Source organism: Myotis daubentonii, chromosome 2, assembly GCF_963259705.1.
Source record: "Myotis daubentonii chromosome 2, mMyoDau2.1, whole genome shotgun sequence".
Lineage (NCBI taxonomy): Eukaryota > Metazoa > Chordata > Mammalia > Chiroptera > Vespertilionidae > Myotis > Myotis daubentonii.
The window spans coordinates 50,327,022-50,349,448 of record NC_081841.1 but is presented as its reverse complement, the minus strand read 5'-3'; the positions used below and the strand labels follow the sequence as shown (position 1 = coordinate 50,349,448).

Sequence of the window (22,427 nt, the reverse complement as noted above, 5' to 3'; positions counted from 1 at the left end):
ACTCCTCTTTCTGAGTGTGGAGGGCTACAGTGGCCATTTAGTTTGATCTTAGCCCTGCGGATAAAAAGGAGGCTGGGCAGAGCTGCCATCTGCTTGGAGGTGAGCACAGAAACCTGGAGAGGGGAATCAGGTTAGTGAGCTCTAAGCACACAAAGGGAGGCACTACCATTAGGCACTAGCGCCCCCTGCTGGCTATGGGTGCACCTGCCCAGTCCCCAGCCCAACCCAGTGGTATATGAAGACAAAAGAGCTACTGGCCATGTTATAAATATTGTTATTTATAAAACAAAACACACATAGACAGGGTCCCAGGGCTGGAGGAAGGACTGGTGGAGCCCCAGGGCCCCGTGCAGGCAGGAGCAGGCACTGATGCTAAAGGGTAGGGACCCCGCCCTCTGCCACCCAGGCTGTGTCCACCAGCCTGTCACTCTTCCCTGGAGGCCCCTTCTCACATCCTATCTACTGGCACCACCCACCCCACGTGGCGTACACCACCAATTTTGTGGGGCTGAGGGCAAGGACTGCACTAGTTGTCCGGGAAGTAGGGGACTGTTGAACACCATGAGCAACCTTAGCAGGTGCTGGCAATGGTGTGTTGGGAGTGGGGTTACTTGAGGAAAAATGGACAGACCAGACTAAGGAAGAAGTCTGGGGCAGACGGTGAGGGTGACCTAGTAGCCACAGACCCAGGCAGAGCCGCTGGTCAGTTCACTGGTGGTCATCCAGCTGCTGTAGGAGTGTCCGCCGCCGCCTTTCCAGCTCCCCCTCACTCAGCTCACTTTCTGATGTGTCCCAGCCCGTCTGGGGGAGCAAAGGCACAGCTCACCCACTGCCTCCCCTGAAGGCCATGGAGGCCTGGACAGAGCGCTGCCTGGGCTGGGACCAGGCACCTGCCTCTCACCTTCTCCTTCTTGATTCCAAAACCTGGGGAGCGATTAGGGAGCTCTGCCAGCCGGAGCTCCCTGTCCTTGTCCTGTTCTGGTTCTTTCTCATCACTCTCCTTGCCAGCTTTCTCCTCCGGGTCTGTCACACTCTCAGGACTGTTCTGTAAGAGTCCAGAGCCGCCCCCTCAGTTCCTGTGAAGGACAGCTGGAGGCGGGTGGAAGAGATCTCACACAAGAGCAGGGCCTTGGGCTGAAGTTCCTTCTCTACGCACCGACTTGTGTCTTCTCTTTTTAGCTTTCTTTTTTGGTTTCTTGGCTCTCCGAAGGCCATGATCTGGAGATAGAAACCCCCCCACTAAGTTCCTGGGAGAAGGGAGGGATCGCCCTTTCCTCGGCCACAGTCCCTCTGTCTGCTCACTCTTCAGACAGGGACCTGCCAAGGAAGTCTTCAGTCAGGGACGGGAAGTTCTTCCTCTCCGACAGGTGCAGCCCTCCCAACCCGCTCCACCCGCACGGGCTGTGGCTCCCAGGGCCTCCTCAGTCTGGGCTAACTTCTCCAGCTCCCAGCTGCTTACCTGATCCAAGGAGAAGGCGGGAGGATGGGGAGCCCCGTCCTCCAAGGGCAGCACCCCCACTTTCAAATGAATCAAGTGAGGAAGAGGGCTCAGAGCCAGATTCGGAGGGGTTCTGCCGCCTCCGCTTGGGGGGCCGGAGAGATGGTGGGGGCAGCTCCTCCTCTTCCGACTCGGAGCCCTGGGCAAACCAGCAGATACATGTCAGGCCGACATCCCAGAAGCCCTTAGTCTGGGAACTGGGGCAGAGAGGAGGATCCAAGGCCAAAAGAATCCTCAAATCTCCCTCCCAGGGAGATAACATCGAGGGGAGTGAGAAAAGTTATTTCCCCAAGACAGTCCAGCCTCACCCATATCCTACCCACCACTTACTGAGGGCGAGTGGGAACGCTTGCGATGGTGCTTCCTGCCCTTTCTGCCGTGCTTCCGGCCTTTCGTGTGGAGGTGCTGGCATTCAGTCTGGAAGAGGCAGGGGTAAGGATGGCGCCAGGGTTAGCCCCAGGACTATCCAGCCTACCGAAGACCTCCCCCTCCTTAATGTCCAGGGAAAAGAGCCCGAGAAGGCGGGGGAGGTCTCTGGAGCTGCCCTCGGTGTTGAAGCAACTGGGACAGGTGCGGAGGACCAGAAGCTCTGCCTCACCTCCAGTACCTGCAGGAACTCCCGGAAGAGCCGGATCCGCTCCGACTCCAGGGTTATCTGCTCAAAGGCTGAGTCGCACACAAAGCGCTCACGGACCTTGAACGGGAGAGCACTGCTGATCAGACCAGCCCCGGCACGGCATGGGTGCCGCCGTGAGCACAGGGCAGGGCTGGGGCGGAGGAAGGAAGGGAGCCGGAGCTGGCCCCAGCTGTATTATGAGTGGGGTGAGCCCCCACTGGTGGAGAAGCACCGCTGCCCTCAGGACTGAGGGGGTGGCGTGTGGTGGCAGGCTGCAGTCCTGACCTCTTCCCAAGCAGTGCCCAGCTCCAGAGCAGGCACGGCCTGCCTCAGCATGCTTCGGAAGGCAGCTTCCCTGCGCCGCAGCCTTCGTGCCTCCTCCTTCTCCCGCTCTCTCTCCCGTGCCTCTGCTTTCTCCAGTAGCTGAGGGCAAAAAGCACACAGTACAGGGTCACCCAGGGGGGTGGGTGCCTGGGCCCCATTCAGGCATACCTTAGGAGGTGGGAAGTTGGGGTCTGGGCTCCTAACATCATCCCCTGAACTGGGGTATAGTTACACTGGGGCAGTGAGCGAGAAGGAATGAAATAATACACAGGGATGAGTTTCAGCAGAAGACTTGGCTACAGCCCCGCCCTGCCCAACCCCTCACACTATTGAAGGTCAGCTTGATGTTGCCTGCGTCCAGCGCAGCAGCCCTCTTGTCAAAGCTTATGACGTGGGCGAAGTCCTCAAAGGCTGTGTTCACTTCCACACAGAAGCCCCGGTCCTGTGGGCACAGCAGCGCATGAAGCCAGGGCACCTCCAGGGCAGGCAGAGGGTCCAACCACAGGGTGCTCAGGAAGTCCCCACCCCAGAGATCCACAGGACGAGGGTGCATCCAGAAACCACGCTGCCCAAGTCTTCACCTAATGACTAAGCCCCGTGCCTAGCCTTGCTGTGGTTGTCACAGAGAGCTAGAGGGCTGGCTCACATGGGGAAGGCAGACAGGAAGCAGGGTGTGTGTGTGTGTGTGTGTGTACCGTGCCTACTGATTAATGCCCGAGTTCCTTATAATCAGTTCTTCTTCTTTCTTTTTTTGAAAGTCTATAGACCTGGTATTCCCAGGTGGTCTCCCATTCAAGCACTACCCAGGCTCAACCCTGCTTAACTTCCAATCCAATATCAGATGAGATGGGGCATGTTCATGGCGGTAGACTCACAATTAGTTCTTTGTTCCTTTGGCTTAAAGCTTGGGCCCCCTCCGGGCCCTCCTGCTGCTCAGTAAGTTCCTTGCATTCTCAGTCAACCTCTGCTGGTCCCCCTCCTGGGCTGTATTTACTGAGTGCTTACTAGTACTAGCTACCATGCTGAGTGCTTCATACACCGCTCATTTAATCCTCACCTTCCTAAATTTATGCATTGAATCCTAGTCTCTTAATTTTATGCAGAAGGAGAAACCAAGGTTTAGAGAAACCAGAGCATTTGCCCAAAGGCAAATAGCTAATAAGTATATGGCTGAATGAGAGCTCTACCCCAGGTCTTTCTAACACCAAAGCCCATACTTGTAGGCACTACACCCACATAGATCACCTGACCCACAGGCGAAACAGGGGCCATCAAGTGTGCAACTCCCAAACACCTCACATTCTCAAAGCACCATAAGTCAGGCTCTGTGATTCTCATCTAAGATTCACAACACAGAGACTTAGGAAAGTTATCTCACTTGGCCCAAGACAACTTGGTTTGAAGTCTGGCTCTCCAGCTGGGGCACAGGCCCAACGTCCCTTCCTTTCCCTCCACACAGCTCTAACTTGCTGCTGATGGCAAAGGCATACTCTTCTTGCTTCTTCCAAGAGGACTTCTTCAACTCACACTCTCCAGTCCTTCTCAAACATATCAATCTCTCTCTTAGGAAACTGAACGCTTCAATCTCACCTCTCCACTGACTCCTTCCATCACACACACACCTCACTTAATCTGGAACTTCTTTCCACCCTTCCTCAGGCTTAACAACCTGCTTCTTTTCCTTTGTTTCAAAATATTTAAATGTAGCACAAAGGAAAATGAATAAACATTTATTGAGCCTACCATAAGCAAGACAATACAAATGTTATTAAATTCTCACATCCGCGCACATAAAATTATCCCCATTTTACAGACAAGGACACTGAGGTTCAGAGCCATTATATAACTTGCAGAGGTCTCACCTAATAAACAGCCAGGAGCTACCTAACTCTTAAAGCTTGTGCTGCACCCACTCCACCCTCTTCATGGACACTGCTCTCCCAAAGGTTGAGGGCCCCTTCTCTGTCCTTGCTCATTTGGTCCTCAGCACCTCTGCTGTTCACTTCTTCAATGCTCCCCTCCAAGGTCCCCTCCTGTCTCTCTGACCCCTTTTACTTACTATATCTCTTGCATGCACTTATGCACCTGAGAACAGCACTTAGTCTTTTCAATTGACACCGTCCCTAGCAATCTCATTCTCCATCTCTCTCATTTTCAGACCCATACTAGATTGGGTATTTCATAGGCACTTCAAATTCAGCAGGTCCTAAGAAAATTCATTTCTCATGAGCACTGCTCCGCTCCTCCCCCCGTATCTCCCAGCTGCTCCAAGTTTGGGGCTCTCTGCATTATCCTCTGGGGTGAGGCACCACCACAGTCTCTCCGACTGGTGAATGGCCACAGGGCCTCCTGGGCTTGTCAACCTTCTGTTGGCAGAATCCCAAAAGGGGAAGAGAAAGTGCCTAAAGCAGCTTCTTTCTCTAGAGGTGTGGAGAGACGGGACTCAGTGATAGGCCTCTGCAGACCTGTCAGTAGTACCAGAGCACTTATACTAAAAGTTAAGCATCCAATAAAATTTAGCTCTCCTGGGACAAGATTTCTACTTTACATGATTACTAGAGGCCCGATGCATGAAATTTGTGCAAGAGTAGGCCTTCCTTCCCCTGGCTGCTGGCACCGGCTTCCCTCTGGCACCCAGGACCCGGGCTTTCCTCGCAGCCCCGGCTTCACTCGGAAGGACGCCTGGTCTAATTAGCATATTACACTTTTAATATTATAGATTCTATTTAATATATGGTGCTTAGTTTATCCCTTCTGGCCCCAAGGTTGTTTTTAAGAATAATTTCTCAAATGAAATTCTTATTTTCTCCAGCCCTGTTCTTCCTGCTTAATCCTTACCAATGGTGCCATCATCCCCTCTCGCCTCACTTATTCCTTACCCTTAATTCCACACACACACATCTGTCAATTTTACTTCTGGGTGACTATCCTACTATTTTAAACTTTCATTTTTTTAACAGCAGAAACTTTTTTTCAATAAAAATCTTATACAGAACCTCGATGTATACAAGAGAAGCTGCTGTACATGTAAACAGAGGAAAGAACATACCGTTCCATCCTCCCTTACCCCCATGTTTGTCACAAGGCACCTCTGAGGTAACCTAGGGAGTCTCAAAGAGCTGAAACACTACCGCTCTCTCACCTGCCACCTCCAGTGCCCTGCATGAGCTCAATTCCCACCTAGATCCCTATGGTAGGCTCCTGACTGCTCTCCCTGCTCACCTCCCACACCTCTGACACAGCCTTGAGAATCCAGGGCTGCTCACACTTTCCTATCACATGGCTCAGACAGCAGACAGTGGTCTCGGGGGGAGTTAGGAGAAGATGACTCAAGCTCAGATTTTATTTTAATTACTTGCCATGATCACTTTTAGTATCCTGAGGCTTCAGATACTATCCTATTCCTAAGGAATACAGTCTGAGAGGTACTACGCTACACTCTCACCAGGTCTTTTCCAAGGTGTCATCTGATCAGATCATTTCTTGGCTCCCCAGTACTTACAAAATAAAAATCCAAATTTTAGTAGTCAAGGAATTTACACAGAGGGCTCTACTTCCAAACTGGGACATGTGGTTCCAGAGAAACAGAGGAAGCCACAGGACAATATGGTATGTCTTAAGGTCAGTAATTTTAAAATATTGTTTATATTAATTAGAGAAGCAACACGGTATTAAAATGTAATACCTGCATGAATTTATAAGGCAAAACACATGAAATGTTGAGTGTGCAGTGGGACATTTCTAGCTTTATTCTCAGATCTTTCTCACCTCAAGTACCAAGTTACTGCCCTTCGTAATTAGGTATGCTTTGGTAGAAAACGCCTATTTTTCAGATGAGGAAGCTGAGGCTCAGAAAGGTTAAATAATCCACCCACAGTCACACAACTAGTAAGTGGTTAAGCTGGACTTTTACCCCAGGTAGTCTGCCTTCAGTCATGCTCCTAACCACTGTGCCTATTGCCTCCTCAAATGCATTAGAATGTCCTTCACTTCCCCTAAGTATGCTTTCTCTGTTTTCTTCATCAGAAACACAAGGCTCTCATAGTCCATCACTCACTTTTCCACCTTTGATAGACATGGATACTCAGAACTATTTCTCCAGTGTAAGAAAAGTAAAGGGTATATGCGATGGTAAATGTCGACTGAACTCGCTTCCATGACAGGGAGTGACGCTAAGGATGCCATACCCCTTCTAAGAGACAGTGGCATCTCAGCTGGAGTCCACTGAATGCCTTGCAAAACCAGTCCAGTGCTACTAAACAATCCAAATTTCCAAAAGAAGCTGAAGATGTGCAACCTGTTGATCTTAAAATGTTAGCCAAAATTCCAAACTTTTCTAAAACACTGGCAGACCAGAAGGAACCTGGCTGTGGGCTTTGATTAACTATGCCTCCTGTTCCTCAAACCCTGTCCACCCCTCGCCTTTGCACCTGCAGTTCCTCATGCCCAGGCCCTCCACCCTCTTCCACCTAGTTCTTAAAAGTGCATTTTAAATGCCAATTCTTCTGATTCTTGTCTCTGTAATAACACTTGTCCCTCTGTATGACAGTTGTCACATCTATCTTCCTATTAGGCCATGAGCTCCTTATGGGCAGAAATGGTATCTTATTCATTTCTGTGTCCCCAGGCCACATAAGGGATCACAGTAGATATCTACTGAACTGAGCTACAATGCTCCTGCAAAACAGGACTTATCAGGGAGTCCTGTCTGGACCGTGCCCTGTACCCAGCCTGCATCCATCACAACCCCAGGCCTCCCTCACCTTAAGGATGTCCTTAATGATCTTCTTCTCATCATGGAATCGTGCCTTCAACTCCTCCACATAGAACTTGAACAAGTCCAGAGGGGTGGAGCCTGCGGGGGGAGGGAGGGTGGGGGGCCTGGCGGTGGCAGCTTCCCAAGGCCTGAGGGTCGGGTCAGGACCCGGGAGTGGGGGTGCAGAGAGGCTGGCAGGGCAGGAAGCCAGGCCAGAGAAGGGGAGCCCAGCTGTCTTACCCGGCTGGCCCAGCATGTTGGCAAAGCGGACATCAGTACTGACCGCTGGGTACAGTTCCATCCAGGTGGACATAGAGTGCAGCTGCCCTGTCTCATGCAGCTCATCCAGGAAGGTCTGTGCAGGGAAAGGCCGGTTATAGGGAGAGTGAGACAGGGAGGAAGGTGGAGCCAAAGGAGGAAGATAGGAGATGGCAGGAGAGGCAGGGACAATCCAGATTGAAGAAATGCAGGCCAGGGAGGCAGAGATGAAGAGACACAGATGGGGAGGCAGAAAGCAATGGGAAAGGGAAGAATGTAAATACAGAGAGGGACAGACTAAAACATGGGAGTGAGCCAGGCTGGGAGGCAAAGACAAAACTGGCCTGCAGCACCGTCTTCCTAGGACTTGGCTTCAACTCCGCTTTGTTACAGCCACCACCACCACATTTGCCACCTCCAACCTGGAGGATAAGCTGTGCCTGTCTGGCTTCCCACCAAAGGCACACAAGCAGCCTGGCTGCCAAGCTGCCTTTAGGGTACTCCCTGCTGACAGTTTCTAGGTGGTGCATACATCTCATCTCCCTAAAGGAGCAAAGCCAAGTTGAGGGGACACAGCACAGGAAACCATAGGCATAAAGCGGTCTTGTGGAGACAGAACAGAGCTGGGCACAGACAAAACAGTGGGCCCGATATGGCCCGGGGCAGAGTTGAGCTCTGTTCCAGGGGGCGGCAAAGATACCTGGAAGGCCTCCCGGTTCTTGCGTTGCTGGCGCCGCTCCCTAAGCCGGGCCCGCTCCCGCTCCTCCTCCTCCTCCCTCTCCAAAGCTCGGATGTGCTCCTCAAAGCAGATCAGCGCATCTTCCTTGTCCATGTCTAACCACAGAAAGGAGGCTCAGCAGGTGTTACACCAGTGGGATACCTTCTCGGTTCCCCACAGCCCCACTGCTTTGAGGATGCTGCCCCCGTAGGTGCTGGGGACAGCCAGGATGGTGGGGCAATGTGAAAAGAGGGCTCTTGGGAGGGAGTACTGGAACGGTTGTTCTTGAGGAGGAATCATTAATTGCATAAGAAAAAAATCAGCAAGAATTCAGCTCTTGTAAATTTAGTTACCAAAGTCATCATGTTTATGAAATCAGTTCTCTTAGGATCTAAGGCTTCACAGTTTATGGAACTGGGAATCAATCAGGCTGTGATCCAACTTCAGAAAGTGTTATTTCTGATACTGCCAGTGATTACAGGCCAACAGCAGCTTATCCTAACGCGTGTGACTAGTTAATGCCCACAGTGCCATGACAATTTAAGACAATTCACATCAGCTATAACAGTCCTCATCTCCAGGTCTTCTGATTTCTATCCCGAGTTCTTCCTCCAAGGACACACATCTCTAGATCAACAGTGGACCCCGGAGGGAGAGGGTAACCTGAGCATTCTGGCATCTCCAGAGTCCAGGGACTGAGTTCTGGGGACTCCTAGATGTCCGGGAGGACAGGAGGTACAGGTGAGATGTGTGAAATAGGCTCTGGGGACCCAGGTCAATGGCGAAAGGGGAAGGGACAGGTGGGAGTGGAGGCCCGGGCTCACTCTGAAGCTGATGGTCCTGAGCAAAGCTGGGGTTATCCATGAGGTACTGCTGGGCCTGGGACCATGTGGTTTGGAAGTTGACGCTACTCATCCCATCCAGGATGCTCTTCAGGGCCTGGATATTGCGGCGCCGGAGCTGCTTGGCCTGTTCCTGGAGAGGCAGGGCAGGCCAAAGTACTTAAGTGGTCCGGGCAGAGGAGGATTTTGGGGAAAAGAAGGTAGCTAGGGAACCCTAGGAGGGCCAGCTGCCAGGTTTTCATGTCCCCACAAAGGGGAAGGAGCACAGGTTACAGATCAACCCCTCAGGGAGTCCTTCCTGTCCTCCCATGCCCCGGGCTGTAGGCCCAGAGCAGAAATGAAGGGATGTGCAAGTGCTACGTCAGCTTCAGAGTAAGGAGCTAGGACCCTGGGGCATCGGAGAAATTAATGACCCTGGTCCATAAGGAGCGAAGACATGAAGACTCTAAGATGAGACTGAGGCTGAGGCAAACAGCCCAGTGACTATTACCTTCTCCTTCTTGGCCAGGAAGAAGAGGACATCATCATAAACCTCTTTTCGATCCCTCTCGGGGACCACAGCCCAGACCTCCAGCTCCCCAAAGGTCTGTTCTGCCCGCCTGTGGAGCACATGAGCTGTGGGTAGGCAGGCAGAGACCAGAGGCCCTGGGCACATGTGGTCTCAGGGTCCCCCAGCCCTGCCCCAGCCCAGGCCCCTGACCGGTAGCGGGTGGTGGAGGTCATGCGCTCATGCTGCTCCAGGAAGTGCTGCAAGGTCTGCTTGGCCTCCTTGGCCCTCAGTCGCGCCTCTTCCTTCTCCTCCTTCTCCCGCTGCGCCTTGTAGGCATTAAATGCCTGCTTTTTCTCACTCAATTTGGGCAAGGCACTGGGTGGGAATAGAGGAGTCAGCCTGAGCCACCCTGTGGTTCATGCCTGGCACACTGGGAACAGGTCTTCACAGGCCTGTGTGAGGGGTCTATGCATGGGCACAGCAGGCTGCAGGGGCTCCAGGGGACAGGGAGGCAAGAAAAATGTCTGGGATGTGGGGAAGGGTGAGAGGTAGTGAAGGGAAGAGACGGGTTCCAGGACACTGATAATACCCGGCCCTTATGCTTTGGGGTGCTCAAGTTGCAGTCAGTGATCTGCCCTACCTTCCCCCCTTACCCCAATTAATTCAAATCACTTCAATTCAACAAGCATTTATTGAATGTCTCATGTCAGACACCTTTCCCTCCTGGAGGTCCTCTATCGCTTCTCTTCCATTTGAACCTTCACTCATCTACCACTCTCCTGACCCTGGCCCCTTGGGGCCCAAGTATCGAGCTGGGGTTTCTCAGGGAGTCCCTGACCCAGCTGCTCTCATGAACAGGATCTGAAGGCCTGGCTCCCTCTGCCCAGGCCTACCTGTAACGGGGGTCGGTGACCACCATCTTCATGGCCTGTTCCCATGAGGCATTGGAGGGGACAGCCTGGAATGGAGCAGGTGGGTGTCACAGAGCCTGGCCCCCTCCAGCCCCCTCCAGGCCTACCCTGGGAGCCCCATCTCCCGTACCTTGTCCCTCAGCAGCTCCTTAAAGGCCTGCTTTGCCTTCTCACGGTTACTCCAACTGAGGCCAGACCTCTCTGGTTCTAGCTTTGAGTCCTCTTCCTCCTGTTGTGGTGGCTGATGCTGTGCAGCAGAACTGGGGAAGCAAAGGAGACTCAGCCACCACATCCCCCAGCCCCCGTAGTTTCAGTGCCCTGGTGATCAACAGCAAGCCACCCCCTTCTTGCTCCCTAGGGCAGCCCTTTTCTGCCTTTAGAGGTCATGCCCAGATCCTTCCAAGAGGCCTAGTAGAGATAAAAGGTTGAACCAGGCTGGCAACCCGAGGCCAGCATCCAGAATGCTGTGGGGACAGCCTCACCTGCTGGGGCTCTCCTCTGGCTGCTGCAGGAACCCCTGCTCCGGGGGCTGGACAGCATCTGACACATCGCAATCTTCATTCCCACCCGGCTCAGGTTCTAGCAGGCTCACAGGCAGTGGGGTGGGGCCAGGAGGCGCAGGTGGGGGCTCAGGCTGTGGCTGAGGAGGCTGCGTCTGTAGTGTCTGGGGCTGCTGCTGCTGTTTCCTGCAGGCGAGCCGGAAGGGCAGAATCCAGAATGGAGCAGGGAGAAGTGGTCAAGGGCTGGCAGGACTCTATTCTGAGAGGGGCTGGGGACACAGTGAACCACTCCACAAGGAGACTGAGCATTTGCTCTTCCTTCCACAGAGCAGGGATCATGGGGAGAGATACCAGTCCCACACCTCAGGTGGCCCCAAGTATGGATGGATAGGGGAGCAAGATGAGCAAGTTACTTACCCTACAGCCTCTTGTTTGACTAGAGCTGCAATGGGAAAAGATACATGGTCACAGGGTAGCAAGGGCCACCCTCCAGAGGCCCCTATCCAGGCCCACCATCCTCACCCTCGAGGTCATCCAGGTCCTTCGGCCGGGTCCAGCGGGACTCCTTACTCTGGTTGTTATAGTAGTAAGGTTTGCCTGTGTCCGACTTGTACTCTTTCCAGGGACTCTGGGACAGCAGCAGCTATAAGAAGATGGGTCAGACGACATCAGTGGGCTGATGGAACTAAGGGGATGCAGTGAGTAGAGGGACCCAGGAGTTTTTAGCTACCACCTGGCCTGGCTCAACATGGGGCAAGATGGACTTCCTGAGATCCTAGGGAGGTTGGGGTTGTCAGGGATCTTGGGATCAGAGGAACTATAATGTGTATGGTTTATAGACTCAGGGGAGATCAAGCACTTAGAAGGGTCAGGGCAGCTGAAAGGAAGGGCCAGAAAGCCCAGCTCAGGACCTCCGCCTTGGACTTGAGCACGCTGGGCTTCTCCCACACGGACTGCTTGTCGTCAGCATTGTAGTAGTAGATGCGCCCATCAGGGGCTACATGCTCACTCCATAGGGCCCTCTGGGGGAGGGGGGGCACAGAATGGTGGTCAAGGCCCCTTTCCCAAAGCTTCTCCTCACCCCAAAGACTAAACCATTAGCCCCCCACTTTCAGCCTTTCTACCCAGAGATCCCTGAGCTGGAAAAACTCACCAGAGGGCCTGTCCCAGCCACAGCAGCTAGAAAAGAAGCCAAAGGAAAGATACTAAGTCCTTGCTTCAACCTGCATCTTATCCCCATTTATTCCTCCCTTACTCCATCCCCAATATATATCCCCTGGTCCCATCAACATCCCAGGCTCCCTGGCATCCCAACAGGCATGATCCAGGGTGGACTCTAGTCCCCTCTCCCCTGTCCCCCCCGACCTCCGAGCCTGGGGGGAGCAGGCCCCCAGAAGACTCACAGCTGGCGGTGTCCACACCTGGAGCCGTCTGCCGAAGAAAGAGGAGGGGGAAGGGTTGGGGCCAAGCCCAGTGGCCCCCAGGACCCAGGCCATGGGGGATGGAGAAGCAGGCCAGGCCAAGATCCACGTGTCCTGCTACCTAACATGCTTGCCCCACCCTCCCGGGTGGTGGCTCTAGGATCCCTGGGGGAATCACACAGCGACTCCTTTCTTCGTTTTCCACACGGGAGAGTATTTTCTTGAGACCCATCCCTTCCACAGTGGATGCCAAATTCTACATCCTACTCAGACTCTACTACACTGAGCAACAGCACAAGAAGGCACAGCGAGATCCTCAAGTGCTGTTGTTTTCTCCAGAGACTAAAAAGACATGAAGGGGGACTGTATTTAAGTGTCCACAGTGCTAGCTCTGTGAGGTCAAGCAGGGTCTGGCACGAGTGTGTTCCTTAAGGGAGAGGGACACAATGGCGAATAACAACAGAGAATGTATATGCCTTTGGGGAAGAGTGAGAAACAAGAAGAGCCAAGTACTGGCTGGAGAGGACTCAAGTGTGGGGAATGCTGACAGGAACCAGGATGGATCCGATGAGAAGAGAGAAAGAATGGAGGCCATATCCCTGAACTCCCAATCAGACCCCCACAGTGCTGAAATACAGAGCTGCTTCCTGCTGGCCCCAGTGCTTACCGCTGCGGTGACAGGCACTGCAGGCATCAGCATTCCTGGCATCATGGGAGGTACCATTCCTGGTATCTATGGATATAAAGACAAAAACCAGCTACTGAGGTGGGGGCAGGCACAGGCTTGGCAGAGACCTAAGAGATTCTGTTGTGTTCATGATCTTCACACGGGCACCTCCTCGGGCAATCCCCTGAGGGATTATGGGCTTCTAGCCTAGCCCGAGAGTTTTTTCCAGTCATTCAGCAGACAAACCCACATTGGCCTGTCCCAAAGTTCCCTACCTCCCCTCCCCAGTTCCTGAAGTCCAGATCCCCAACTCTCATCTCCATCCCCAGATAAACTGACAGGTTTTCTGAGGTCCTGGTGCAGAGGAAAGGATTACCTGTGTGAGTGGTGGTGGTGACCCCATTGGTGGTAGCATTGGGGGCATGATGCCAGGTGGCATGGGGGGGATGGCTGGTGGTCTCTGACTCATGGGCGGTAGCCCCATTGGAGGGAAGGGCGGAGGGATTCCTGGAGGGGGCATCTGGAAATGAGGAAAAGAAGAGATGCTGAGCAGAGAAGACACTGCCTTGGTTCTGGCAGAAAACATCCACTTATCTCTCACCTGAACCTTCCACCCTGGCTCTGAGGCAATTCCAAAGTTTAGCTTGCTAAGCACAAAGTATGAAACTGCCACCCCCCTCACCACTGAGAAAGACTGGTAACTGGGGGGTCCTCTGGGTCTAACAGGCAAGCACACAGCTTCTTGAGAGGTAAGGAAGGGAGAAGGAAAAGAAAGTACAACCACCACCAGACTGCAGCTGGAAGGCTCCATTTCTTTAGCAACTCTCCTCAAAGAGGCTTCTCAGATGCAGGGCCAAAAGGCATGTGTCCAGGTACCCAAATCCCTAGTGCCCTGCCTCCCACCCCTTTTTCTCCAATTCAATGACCATCAGTTGCTACTCTAGCCTGACTTATGTGGCATATTTTTAAAAGACAGATAAGGAGAAGTGAGAGAGACAGTCAGCCCACCCTGCCCTCACACTACCGGGGTCTTTTCACTTCCACCTCTACGCTAGCCCCAGTATGTCCCCAGGACAGAAAGACAAAGAGGAACTGTCAACTTTATGACCGGAGAGCTGAACAGCAGCATCTCCCACCCCAATAACCCAACAAAACCATCCCTCTTCCAGGGTTAGCAGAAAAGAGCTTTTTTACATGAAAACCGTGCAGCAGTGCTAGGGACTGGGGAATTAAAGGGTGCAGGCTGGAAAAGCCAAGCCCAGGGAAAGGCATAAAACTTACGAAGGGTGGTGGCATCATGGGGGGCCCCGGTGGGAAGGGGGCAGGCGCTGCTGGGGGCCGGGGACCAGAATCGGGAACCGACTGTTGAGGGAGAGAAAAGTCATAGGACCCAGGATAGGCAAAGAGATGGGCGTTTGCAAAAGGGAAACAGAGGGGTGAGCATAAAAAAGGAGCATAAACTTCAGAGAAAGAGTCTCCAAGACCAACTTCCTGCCCACTCCCAGCTCTGAGCCCTGGATAGGTCTGCTCTCTCTTCCACCAGCCCAGAGCCAGCTGGCTGAGTCCCTTCAATGTCATCTTTAATTTAGAAGTTTCCATTTTGCTAAAGCCACAGAAAGGTTGGAGGCTATACTACAGGCAGACTGGCTCTGCCCAAGGCATTTCATCCACTCTCCTGTCTGCAGGCAAAGCTGTGCCTCCCTCAGACCAGTTAAACTGTGGCCTCTCATTCATAAAATATCCAGGAAGGAAGTGGCCTCTTTTCCTGTTTCCCCACCTGAATTCAGCCAGGTACAGAGCCCTCTAAACACAAATAATAAATAGTCCTTCATAAGTACTAGTCTCCCTAACTCTCCTCTACTACCAGACCCCTCCCCTATCTGGCCTCATCTTTAGTCACTCATTCTTTGATATCTTCCACTCCCAATCACCTCCTTCATCTCTTTAGCTGTACTCCTCCTCCCCTGACTTATGTGGCAAATTTTTAAAATGCAGAAAAGGAGTATGAAAGAGACAGACAGCCCACCCTGCCCTCACACTACCGGGGTCTTTTCACTTCCACCTCTACGCTAGCCCCAGTATGATCCCCTACAGACCCTGAACTCCTCGCCTCCGGGTGAGGCTCTGAATAGCCTAGGTTTCCCCATCCTACACCTAATGGTGGGCCATGTCCCATCCTTTAGTTCTCAGCTTAAATGTCACTTACTCTAAGAAGTCTTCCTGACTCTATTTAAAGCAGATCCTCCCAATTTATTCTCTTCTGGTCTCCTTTTTTGTTTCCTTTTAATAGAGGGTAATAACATTCCACAAGGGCAGGGATCATGTCTGACTTGTTGAAAGTTGGATTCCTGGAACCTGCAAGAGCATCTGGCACATAATGGGCACTCAATAAATACTGGATAGATGAATGACAAGTGAGTGAAAAATTCTCTCTACACAGAACCATCCAATTCTAAATATTCATCCTACAGATAAAGCCCCATATGGCCAAAATGATGTCTACACAAGATTTCCATTTCAGCATTATTTGTGAAAACAAAAGATTAGAATCAGCCTAAATATCCACCAATACATAACTACGAAATTACAAACATAAAATAGAATACTATGCAGGCATAAAAAATGAAGCAGCTCATTGTCTTGATATGAAACAACCTCTAAGATATATTAACAAATGGGGGGAGAAGCAAAGTGTTGCAAAGTTTTATCACTTGTATAAAAATCGGAAACAAAAGTGACAAATTGGTGGGAGGGGGACTGAGGTGGAAAGGAGATTTACCACTATATGCCCTTTTGTAACTTTTAAATATGCAATCATATGACTATGTCACCTACTCAAAAAAACTCTGAGTAAACTCAGGTGTGGAAATGCAGCCAAAAGGCCCTGCCATTCCTCCTCTTTGCTTGAAAGGGGGTTGGGGGGGGGGTACAGGGAAGAGACCCAGGGAAAGGTGGTCCAACGGCCACCTTGCTGCTGCCCAATTAATTATTCCTTTGTTGAGAAATCTCAGCTCTTTTTTTTTTTTTTTAAAGGAAGGCACCAGAGTCCTGCATAGTGCTCACGGTCCCTTTGGCCTCTGGACTATCCTTTTCTTTTCATTTACTTATTTTTAATGTAGCTTTCTCGTTTTTAAAAAAGATTTAATAGCATGGTTTTTTAAAATTGATTTCAGAGAGGAAGGGGAGAGAGAGATAGAAACAACAATGATGAGAGAGAATCATTGATCAGCTGCCTCCCGCACGCCCCATCCTGGGTATCAAGCCCATAACCCGGGCATGTTCTCTAACTGGGAATCAAACCATGATCCGGTTCATAGGTCAATGCTCAACCACTGAGCCACACAGGCCGGGACTCTTCTTTGCTTCCAAGGCAGATCAAGCCATCTGCCTAAGAAATCTCAGCTTTTAAAAATACTTTCTAATCTCTACCTTTACCAATATCTGTGCCTCCTCTCTTCCTGCCCCCCTTGTCCTAAGGAGAGAAGGGGGTAAGCCAAACTACTCCAACTTGAATCACCTTTTCTCAGTGTTCAACTCCTCTAGTCCTGTATCATACCTGCTCTTGCCCCGATACTTTCCTTAGCATGGGAAGTCAGAAACTAATCATATGGGAAGAAATCCAATTATTTGTGCCACACTTTGCCACCTCAAGCTGCCTTAGGATCCACTCTACCTTCCCAAATGCTGTGTAACTATCTTTGTGGGTCCTACCAGGCTCCCATGTCAGAGACTGGTGCCCCAGTTGTCCAAGACTGGAAATGTGTCACTCTCCACACCTCCCTCTTCCTTCTCAATACATCGCTGAGTCCTATTAATTTTACCTCCTAAAGATTTCTGGAATCCATCTACTCCTCTCCATTTCCTCCTCCATGCCTACCAACCCTTTCATTGGGTCTCTCACTCTAATCTGCAGCCATAATGAGCTCATCAAAATGCACCTCAGGCCCTACCAGTTTGGCTCATGGATAGAGCATTGGCCTGAGGGACTAAAGGGCACGGGTTTGATTCCGGTCAAGGGCACATGCCCAGGTTTTGGGCTCGATCCCCAGTGGGGGGCGTGCAGGAGGCAGCCGATCAATGATTCTCTATCTTTGTTTCGATCTCTCTCTCCCTCTCCAAAATCAATAAAGATATATATATTTTAAATGCTCCTCAGACCATGTTACTTCCCTGCTTAAAACTCTTCAATGGCTTCCCACTGTTCTTAGTGTAAAGACCAAAACTTCTGCCTCGGACCTGGGAGGCTATAATAGATTTGCTCCCAACTGCTTTGCCAGACTCACCCATGCTGAGCTCCTGGGTCTGTGCTCCAGCCACACTCACCTACTCTCAATTCTCCACCTTAGGCACCCACCTTTGCATGAGGTAATCTTCCCACCAACCCCACACATCTCAACTACATATCCTTCACATCTACCAGCCATCATTTCCTTAAAAAAGTCTTCCTCCAACCCAGCAGACCAGTCAGTACCCTCCTTTACATGCTTGTACACCATATACCTTTCCCATCAGCAATTATCCACTGGAATTTTACAGTTATTTGTACAATTCTGATTTACCATGTGGCATTAACAAAAAACAAATGCCTGCCAATTAAATCATGCTACTCCATTGATCTTAAGATGCATCTTGCCTTCAGAAATGTTAGATTGTGAGTCTTGGAATCAATGAAATATCTGCTTGCTGCCTCACTAGGCTGCAAACTCTAAGGGGCAGACTTTATCTGCTTTTGCTCATCCCAATATCCTATCCCCATTGAATTTTCCTCACTACCTGCTACTGACACACAGTAGGTGCTAACAAATATTGCCTTAATGACTGAATGGTCTTGACAAGTCCCACAAAACAAAGTCATCGGTAAGGCCTAGTAGTTATTCAGGGAACACAGGATGTCAGAGATGGAGAGGGGACTCTGGCAACCACCCAAGGTAGCCCTCTTTTTTCAGATGAGAAAACTAGGGGAATAATAATTCCTACAGTTGGTTAGGGACAGAGCCAGGACTAGATCGAATCTGCCTTCCAGCCCTACTCCCTTAAAAGCACAGTCCTTGCCACAGGAAGCAGGTCTGTTTTTTCACTCCAGCATTTCCCCTGAAACCCATGTAGTTATTAAATCAGCAAGGATCCAACATTTTCTTGCTTGACAATCAGTGGTGGGTCTCTATTGCTCACCCTACAGAATCTCTAATTTAACATTCAAAGTCTTTGAACAAGGCCCATGCCATAACTCTTCTTGGCTCCTCCTGACTCAATGACTTCCCTCCTCTCCTTTACACACAAATTACTCCATGTGTTTCTTTTATTCCACTTTGTCTCTCACCTTGTTCAAGATGATCCAATATTCACCTCCTTCGGGTTATCTTTATGACTATTCTTCACACATACACACACTCCTATCTACTTGTGTCTCCTCAGGATAAATGCTGCACTACTTTGCACCAAGCAACATGCTACTCTGTAGATGTTTGTTGGGTGTTTCTTCACGCCACACTTTCCCACCTCAAGCTGCCTTAGGATCCTGGGACTGCCTGTCACCCTACTTGGATGGGGTTTTCCCTACATTCAGAGATTGAGTTTTCTCTTTTTAAGCCTCCTCTGAGTGTCTAGGCAGGGCCCTGCAGACAAAGTGCTGTGATAAAACGCAGACTCATCCTTAACCTTATTAGATTTTTGCATACTGGAATATTCTAAAAATAGGCATGCGTGTGTGTGTGTGTGTGTGTGTGTGTGTGTGTGTGTGTACGCCCGCACCCACACAATGTGCCCAGGTACCTTTATAAAAATTCTCTGGGTAAAGGTTGACTGTGATGAGAGGCAGCTTAGCAGAGATCTGTGTGGCTGTGGAAAGGGAACTGGAGTCAAATTATTGGCTTGGAAAAACCTAAATAATGAAAAACTAAGTGTATATGACCATCTTTAACTTAGAATGGAGATCCCTGGCAAGGATCCAGACACTGGGCTGTTTCTGGATAGAGCAATAGCATGACCATAAATTTCTATGGAACTTCCAAAGCCCTCCCTGTGCTAAGCTCCCCTGTGCGATGTCTATACTTTCTTTCCTAAACACCCCTTCTCCTATCTCTTTTGCTGCAGTGCCTGTACAACTTTGGATCTTATTACACTTCTGGGTGAGAATCTGAAGGAACTCATGTGAGAAAGAGGTACAGAAAAAGGGGCTGAAAGAGAAGCAGATCCTGTGTCTTCCTTGGAACAAAAACACATTTGTGGGCCGGGGAGAGATGCAAGACAACTGATCATCTGATCATAATGTGGTCATTGGACCAGTGGAAAGACCCCCCGGCCCCAGATGCAATCAATTCTTCTCATTCTCCACATCTAAGGGACATCTCAGAATTGAAGATTCAAGAAGAACAAAAGGAAAAAAGGACAAGAGCAGAGAAAGAGAAAGAATGGAAAGAGGAAATGATTGCCCTGACTGGTTTTCTCGGTGATTAGAGCGTCGGAGGGTTCGAAGGTTCCATTCCCCATTTGGGCCAAGTTGCCAGCTCAGTCCCCAGCAGGGGGCATGAGAAAGAGTCGGAAGCATCATGTACCTGACATGCAGGCTCGGTGCGGACCTTGGTCAGGGTACAGGTGCTGGTTGGGGTGCATTCGGAAGACAACCAATTGATGTGATCAATGTTTCTTTCTCTCTCCCTTCTAGTCCCTCTAAAAAACCACTGGAAAAATATTCTCAGGTGAGAATTAAAAAAAAAAAGGGGGGGGGTGGTAGCAGCTAATAGCTAATATTTATTGAGTGCTTGTTATGAGCCAAATACCATGACAAACATTTAATCCTCACAACCATCTTAGAGGTTCTTATCCCCATTTTATAAAGAAACTGAGGCTCAAAGAGATTAAATGGCAGAGGCAGGTGACCCCAAAGTCTGTGCTTTCAAATACTTCAAAACACTTCCTTTTAGCAAGAATGATGGTGCCACGGGCATTTCTTTCATTCAGATTCACTGGTGTGTTCTTTATGTTCACTTCTTTTCTTTCTTTTAATTGAATTTACTGGGGTGACATTGGTTAATAAAATCATGGAGGTTTCAGGTATCGTCCTGTCTTCTTCCCCAGTCCTCACACAATCCTGAAACCCTCACGCACAGCTAGATGGTCCCACGGCTGCCCGGGTCTGCCCCGCTCCTCGCAGAGCTGTGTGCGATGAATGAAGTCTGACCGGCTCCCCTCTCGGAAAGAGGCCGTCTTCACCCGGGAGGAGAGCATCACGGGCCGGGACCGGCCGACCGTCTGCACGCGGTCCGGCCACAGGCTGCCCTTCGCCAACCGCCCGGCAGCATGACCTCCTCTCCCTGTTCCCCACAACCCTCGGCCCCGCTCTCCCGAACCCGCAGCGCGCCTCCTGCCTGCGAAGACGCTGCTCTCCTAGCATCTATCTTCCAGGGCTGCCGTCTAGCCTGCCATCTTATCCTCCCTCTGAGGAAGATGCTACTCCTGGCCTCCCTCCTTCTGGGGGAGGTCTCCGCCGCCGCCTCCTCTACTTGGGAGAGGCCTGCATCGCTCCGACGGGATGCGGCCGGGCTGTCCGCCCGCCGGTCCGCCCGCCCGCCCGCCGGTCCGCCCGCCCGCCGGTCCGCCCGCCCGCCGGTCCGCCCGCCCCGCTCGCTCGCGGGCTGCGGGCTGCGGGCCCCATCCCCCACCCCCCGGGGACTCTCGGCAGCCCCGGCGAAAGGCCTGCCTCCATCTTCATCCTTTTGTCTCCCCGCCTCTTAGAACCCATTCTCCCGAAACCTCTCCTCAGGAGCCACTCCACGGTGCGGCTGGAAGCGATGCGGGCTGCCATTCCGAACCATTTCCCTTTTTCCCATCGACAGGAAATCGGAGGCCCACAGAAAAGTAGTGACTTGCCCAAGGTCACACGAGTTGTTGCAGGGAGTCGAGGGCAGCGCCAGGGCGGGGACCCCGGGGCTCTGCTCCCCTGTTCCGTGGGCACCCCGCCCGGGCGGGGCCGGGCCTCGCTGCTCAGGAGACGGGCCCTTCTCACCGCAGGAGGCGGCCAGGGCGCGAGCGGGTCTCGGAAGGGAACTCGCACCGAGTCTGGGGAGGGGCATGTCGCACGCCAATATCCCAGGAGAAACGGGGGCTCCCGGCTCCCCGCTTGTCCCGCAGTTCCCACACCCCCTGCTCCCCATCTTCTTTCTGACCATTCTCCGCAAACCCACCCTGCACTCCGCCCTTGTCCCCTCACCCAATCCCGCAATGCCCATTCCCCTCACAGCCCCCTCCCGCCATCCTCCATCATGGCCTTTCCCACCCCTTCTCCCCAAGTCCCCGACCCCCTTCCTCCTCCCGGGCTCCTCGCCCTCATCCCTCAAGTCCCTGGCCCTCCCTCGGGGTCCCGCGTACCCCCGGCGGCCTCCCCGCCCCCCTGGCCCCGGGCCGGGGCGCGGGGGGCGCAGTGGAACAGCCCGGGCCCCTCCACCCCCGCACGAGAACGTTACCATGCCGGGGCCTCGGAGCAGCTGAGCCGGCTGCGCCCACCCGCTAGTAAAAGCCTCTCTGATTGGCCAGACCTCAGCCGGGAAGGCGGGACCAGGAGGGGGTCGCACCCCTTGGTGGCCGGGGCCCCGGCGCTCCGGTCGACCAGCCGGGCCCTGCACCGGCCCGGAGCGCCCCGGCTCGGCCCCGCCCCCCGGCGCGGAGAGGCCGGCCCCGCCCCGCCGGGTCCAGCGCCGCCCACTGGAGGCGGCCGCACCTGCTCCGCGCTCCGACTGACCGCCCCTGCGCGGACGCCCGACCGCACCAGGCGGCCGGAGCTCCGGGGCGCGGGCTGCTGTGCGCGCGCCAACGGCGCTTCTCCTTCCCGCCCTGCGCTCCAGCCGCCGCCGCGCCTCGGCCCGCCGCTTCCCGGCCTTCGCGGCTCGGCTGGCGCGTCCGCCACACAAGGCGCTCGGGGCGGCGGGGTCCCATGCACTCGCTCCCAGGACCAGGGCCTGAACCTAAGTATTTATTCCGAATATAGGTGTATCTTTGCACTTCACAAAGCGTGTTTCCATCCCATGCGCAGTTATTTTGAATACGTTTTAATTCATTAATTCACCCAACAACTACTTATTGAGCACCTGATAGGTGTGAGGCACAGTTCCCGGCACTGAGCAAATTGAAAAACAGAACAAAACAGATCCTCCACCCCCCAAACTCCCTGCGGTCATGGGGCAGACACGTGCTTCTCACGTGATCCCGAAGTTACTTTTGAGATTTGCAGCAGGGACCCAATCCTTTATGGGTGTTAAAGATGTGCGATAAATGCGGTGGTGTTAAGATAAGAGAATTGTAACCCATAGCTATTTAATGGATATGCCGAAGGTGTCAGGGCTGCAGGCATGCCTGTGCAGAAAGGCAAACTCCTTCCCTCCGGAGCCCGGGTACAGGGCTTCCTTTTTCCTTTGTCCATCAACACGTGGC

At 52.3% G+C, this 22,427-nt stretch overlaps 1 protein-coding gene and 1 long non-coding RNA gene across 13 annotated transcripts; one reads left to right on the top strand and one right to left on the bottom strand.

The window, feature by feature from the left end:
• Nucleotides 1-258: 258 nt before the first annotated feature.
• Nucleotides 259-21,650, bottom strand: PRPF40B (pre-mRNA processing factor 40 homolog B). 12 transcript variants are annotated; one of them, XM_059682794.1, is made up of 25 exons: nt 14,283-16,977; nt 13,378-13,521; nt 13,002-13,067; nt 12,317-12,344; nt 12,067-12,092; nt 11,825-11,935; nt 11,436-11,556; nt 11,331-11,355; nt 10,896-11,099; nt 10,544-10,673; nt 10,396-10,460; nt 9,713-9,877; nt 9,503-9,611; nt 8,995-9,145; nt 8,153-8,286; nt 7,435-7,549; nt 7,202-7,293; nt 2,764-2,880; nt 2,400-2,537; nt 2,097-2,192; nt 1,829-1,915; nt 1,460-1,637; nt 1,157-1,218; nt 902-1,045; nt 259-801 (listed from the first exon to the last, which is right to left on the bottom strand). In XM_059682794.1, exons 1-25 carry the CDS (start codon nt 14,598-14,600, stop codon nt 709-711), a joined length of 2,919 nt encoding a protein of 972 aa, XP_059538777.1. In that variant the 5' UTR covers nt 14,601-16,977; the 3' UTR covers nt 259-708. The 12 variants fall into 12 exon arrangements, with proteins under 12 accessions (XP_059538777.1, XP_059538778.1, XP_059538781.1 ...); XM_059682795.1 differs by adding an exon at nt 21,464-21,650 and having other exon boundaries at nt 259-1,045; nt 7,202-7,549; nt 14,283-14,363; XM_059682798.1 differs by adding an exon at nt 18,774-19,099 and having other exon boundaries at nt 259-1,045; nt 7,202-7,549; nt 14,283-14,363.
• Nucleotides 9,141-19,615, top strand: LOC132227560 (uncharacterized). Its single transcript, XR_009451207.1, has 2 exons — nt 9,141-9,596; nt 19,095-19,615. It is a non-coding gene; the product is annotated as an uncharacterized LOC132227560 (long non-coding RNA).
• Nucleotides 21,651-22,427: the final 777 nt, after the last annotated feature.

Bases quoted from the DNA above. Each gene is read 5' to 3' on its own strand.
- PRPF40B (XM_059682788.1), bottom strand. From the start codon at position 14,600: ATGGAAACTTCTAAATTAAAGATGACATTGAAGGGACTCAGCCAGCTG. The intron at 11,557-11,824 runs GTCCTGAGCTGG...ATCTTCTTATAG, and splicing joins TGCTCAAGTCCAAGGCGGAG to CTGCTGCTGTCCCAGAGTCC. The intron at 9,878-10,395 runs GTAGGCCTGGGC...ATTCCCACCCAG, and splicing joins GTCACCGACCCCCGTTACAG to TGCCTTGCCCAAATTGAGTG.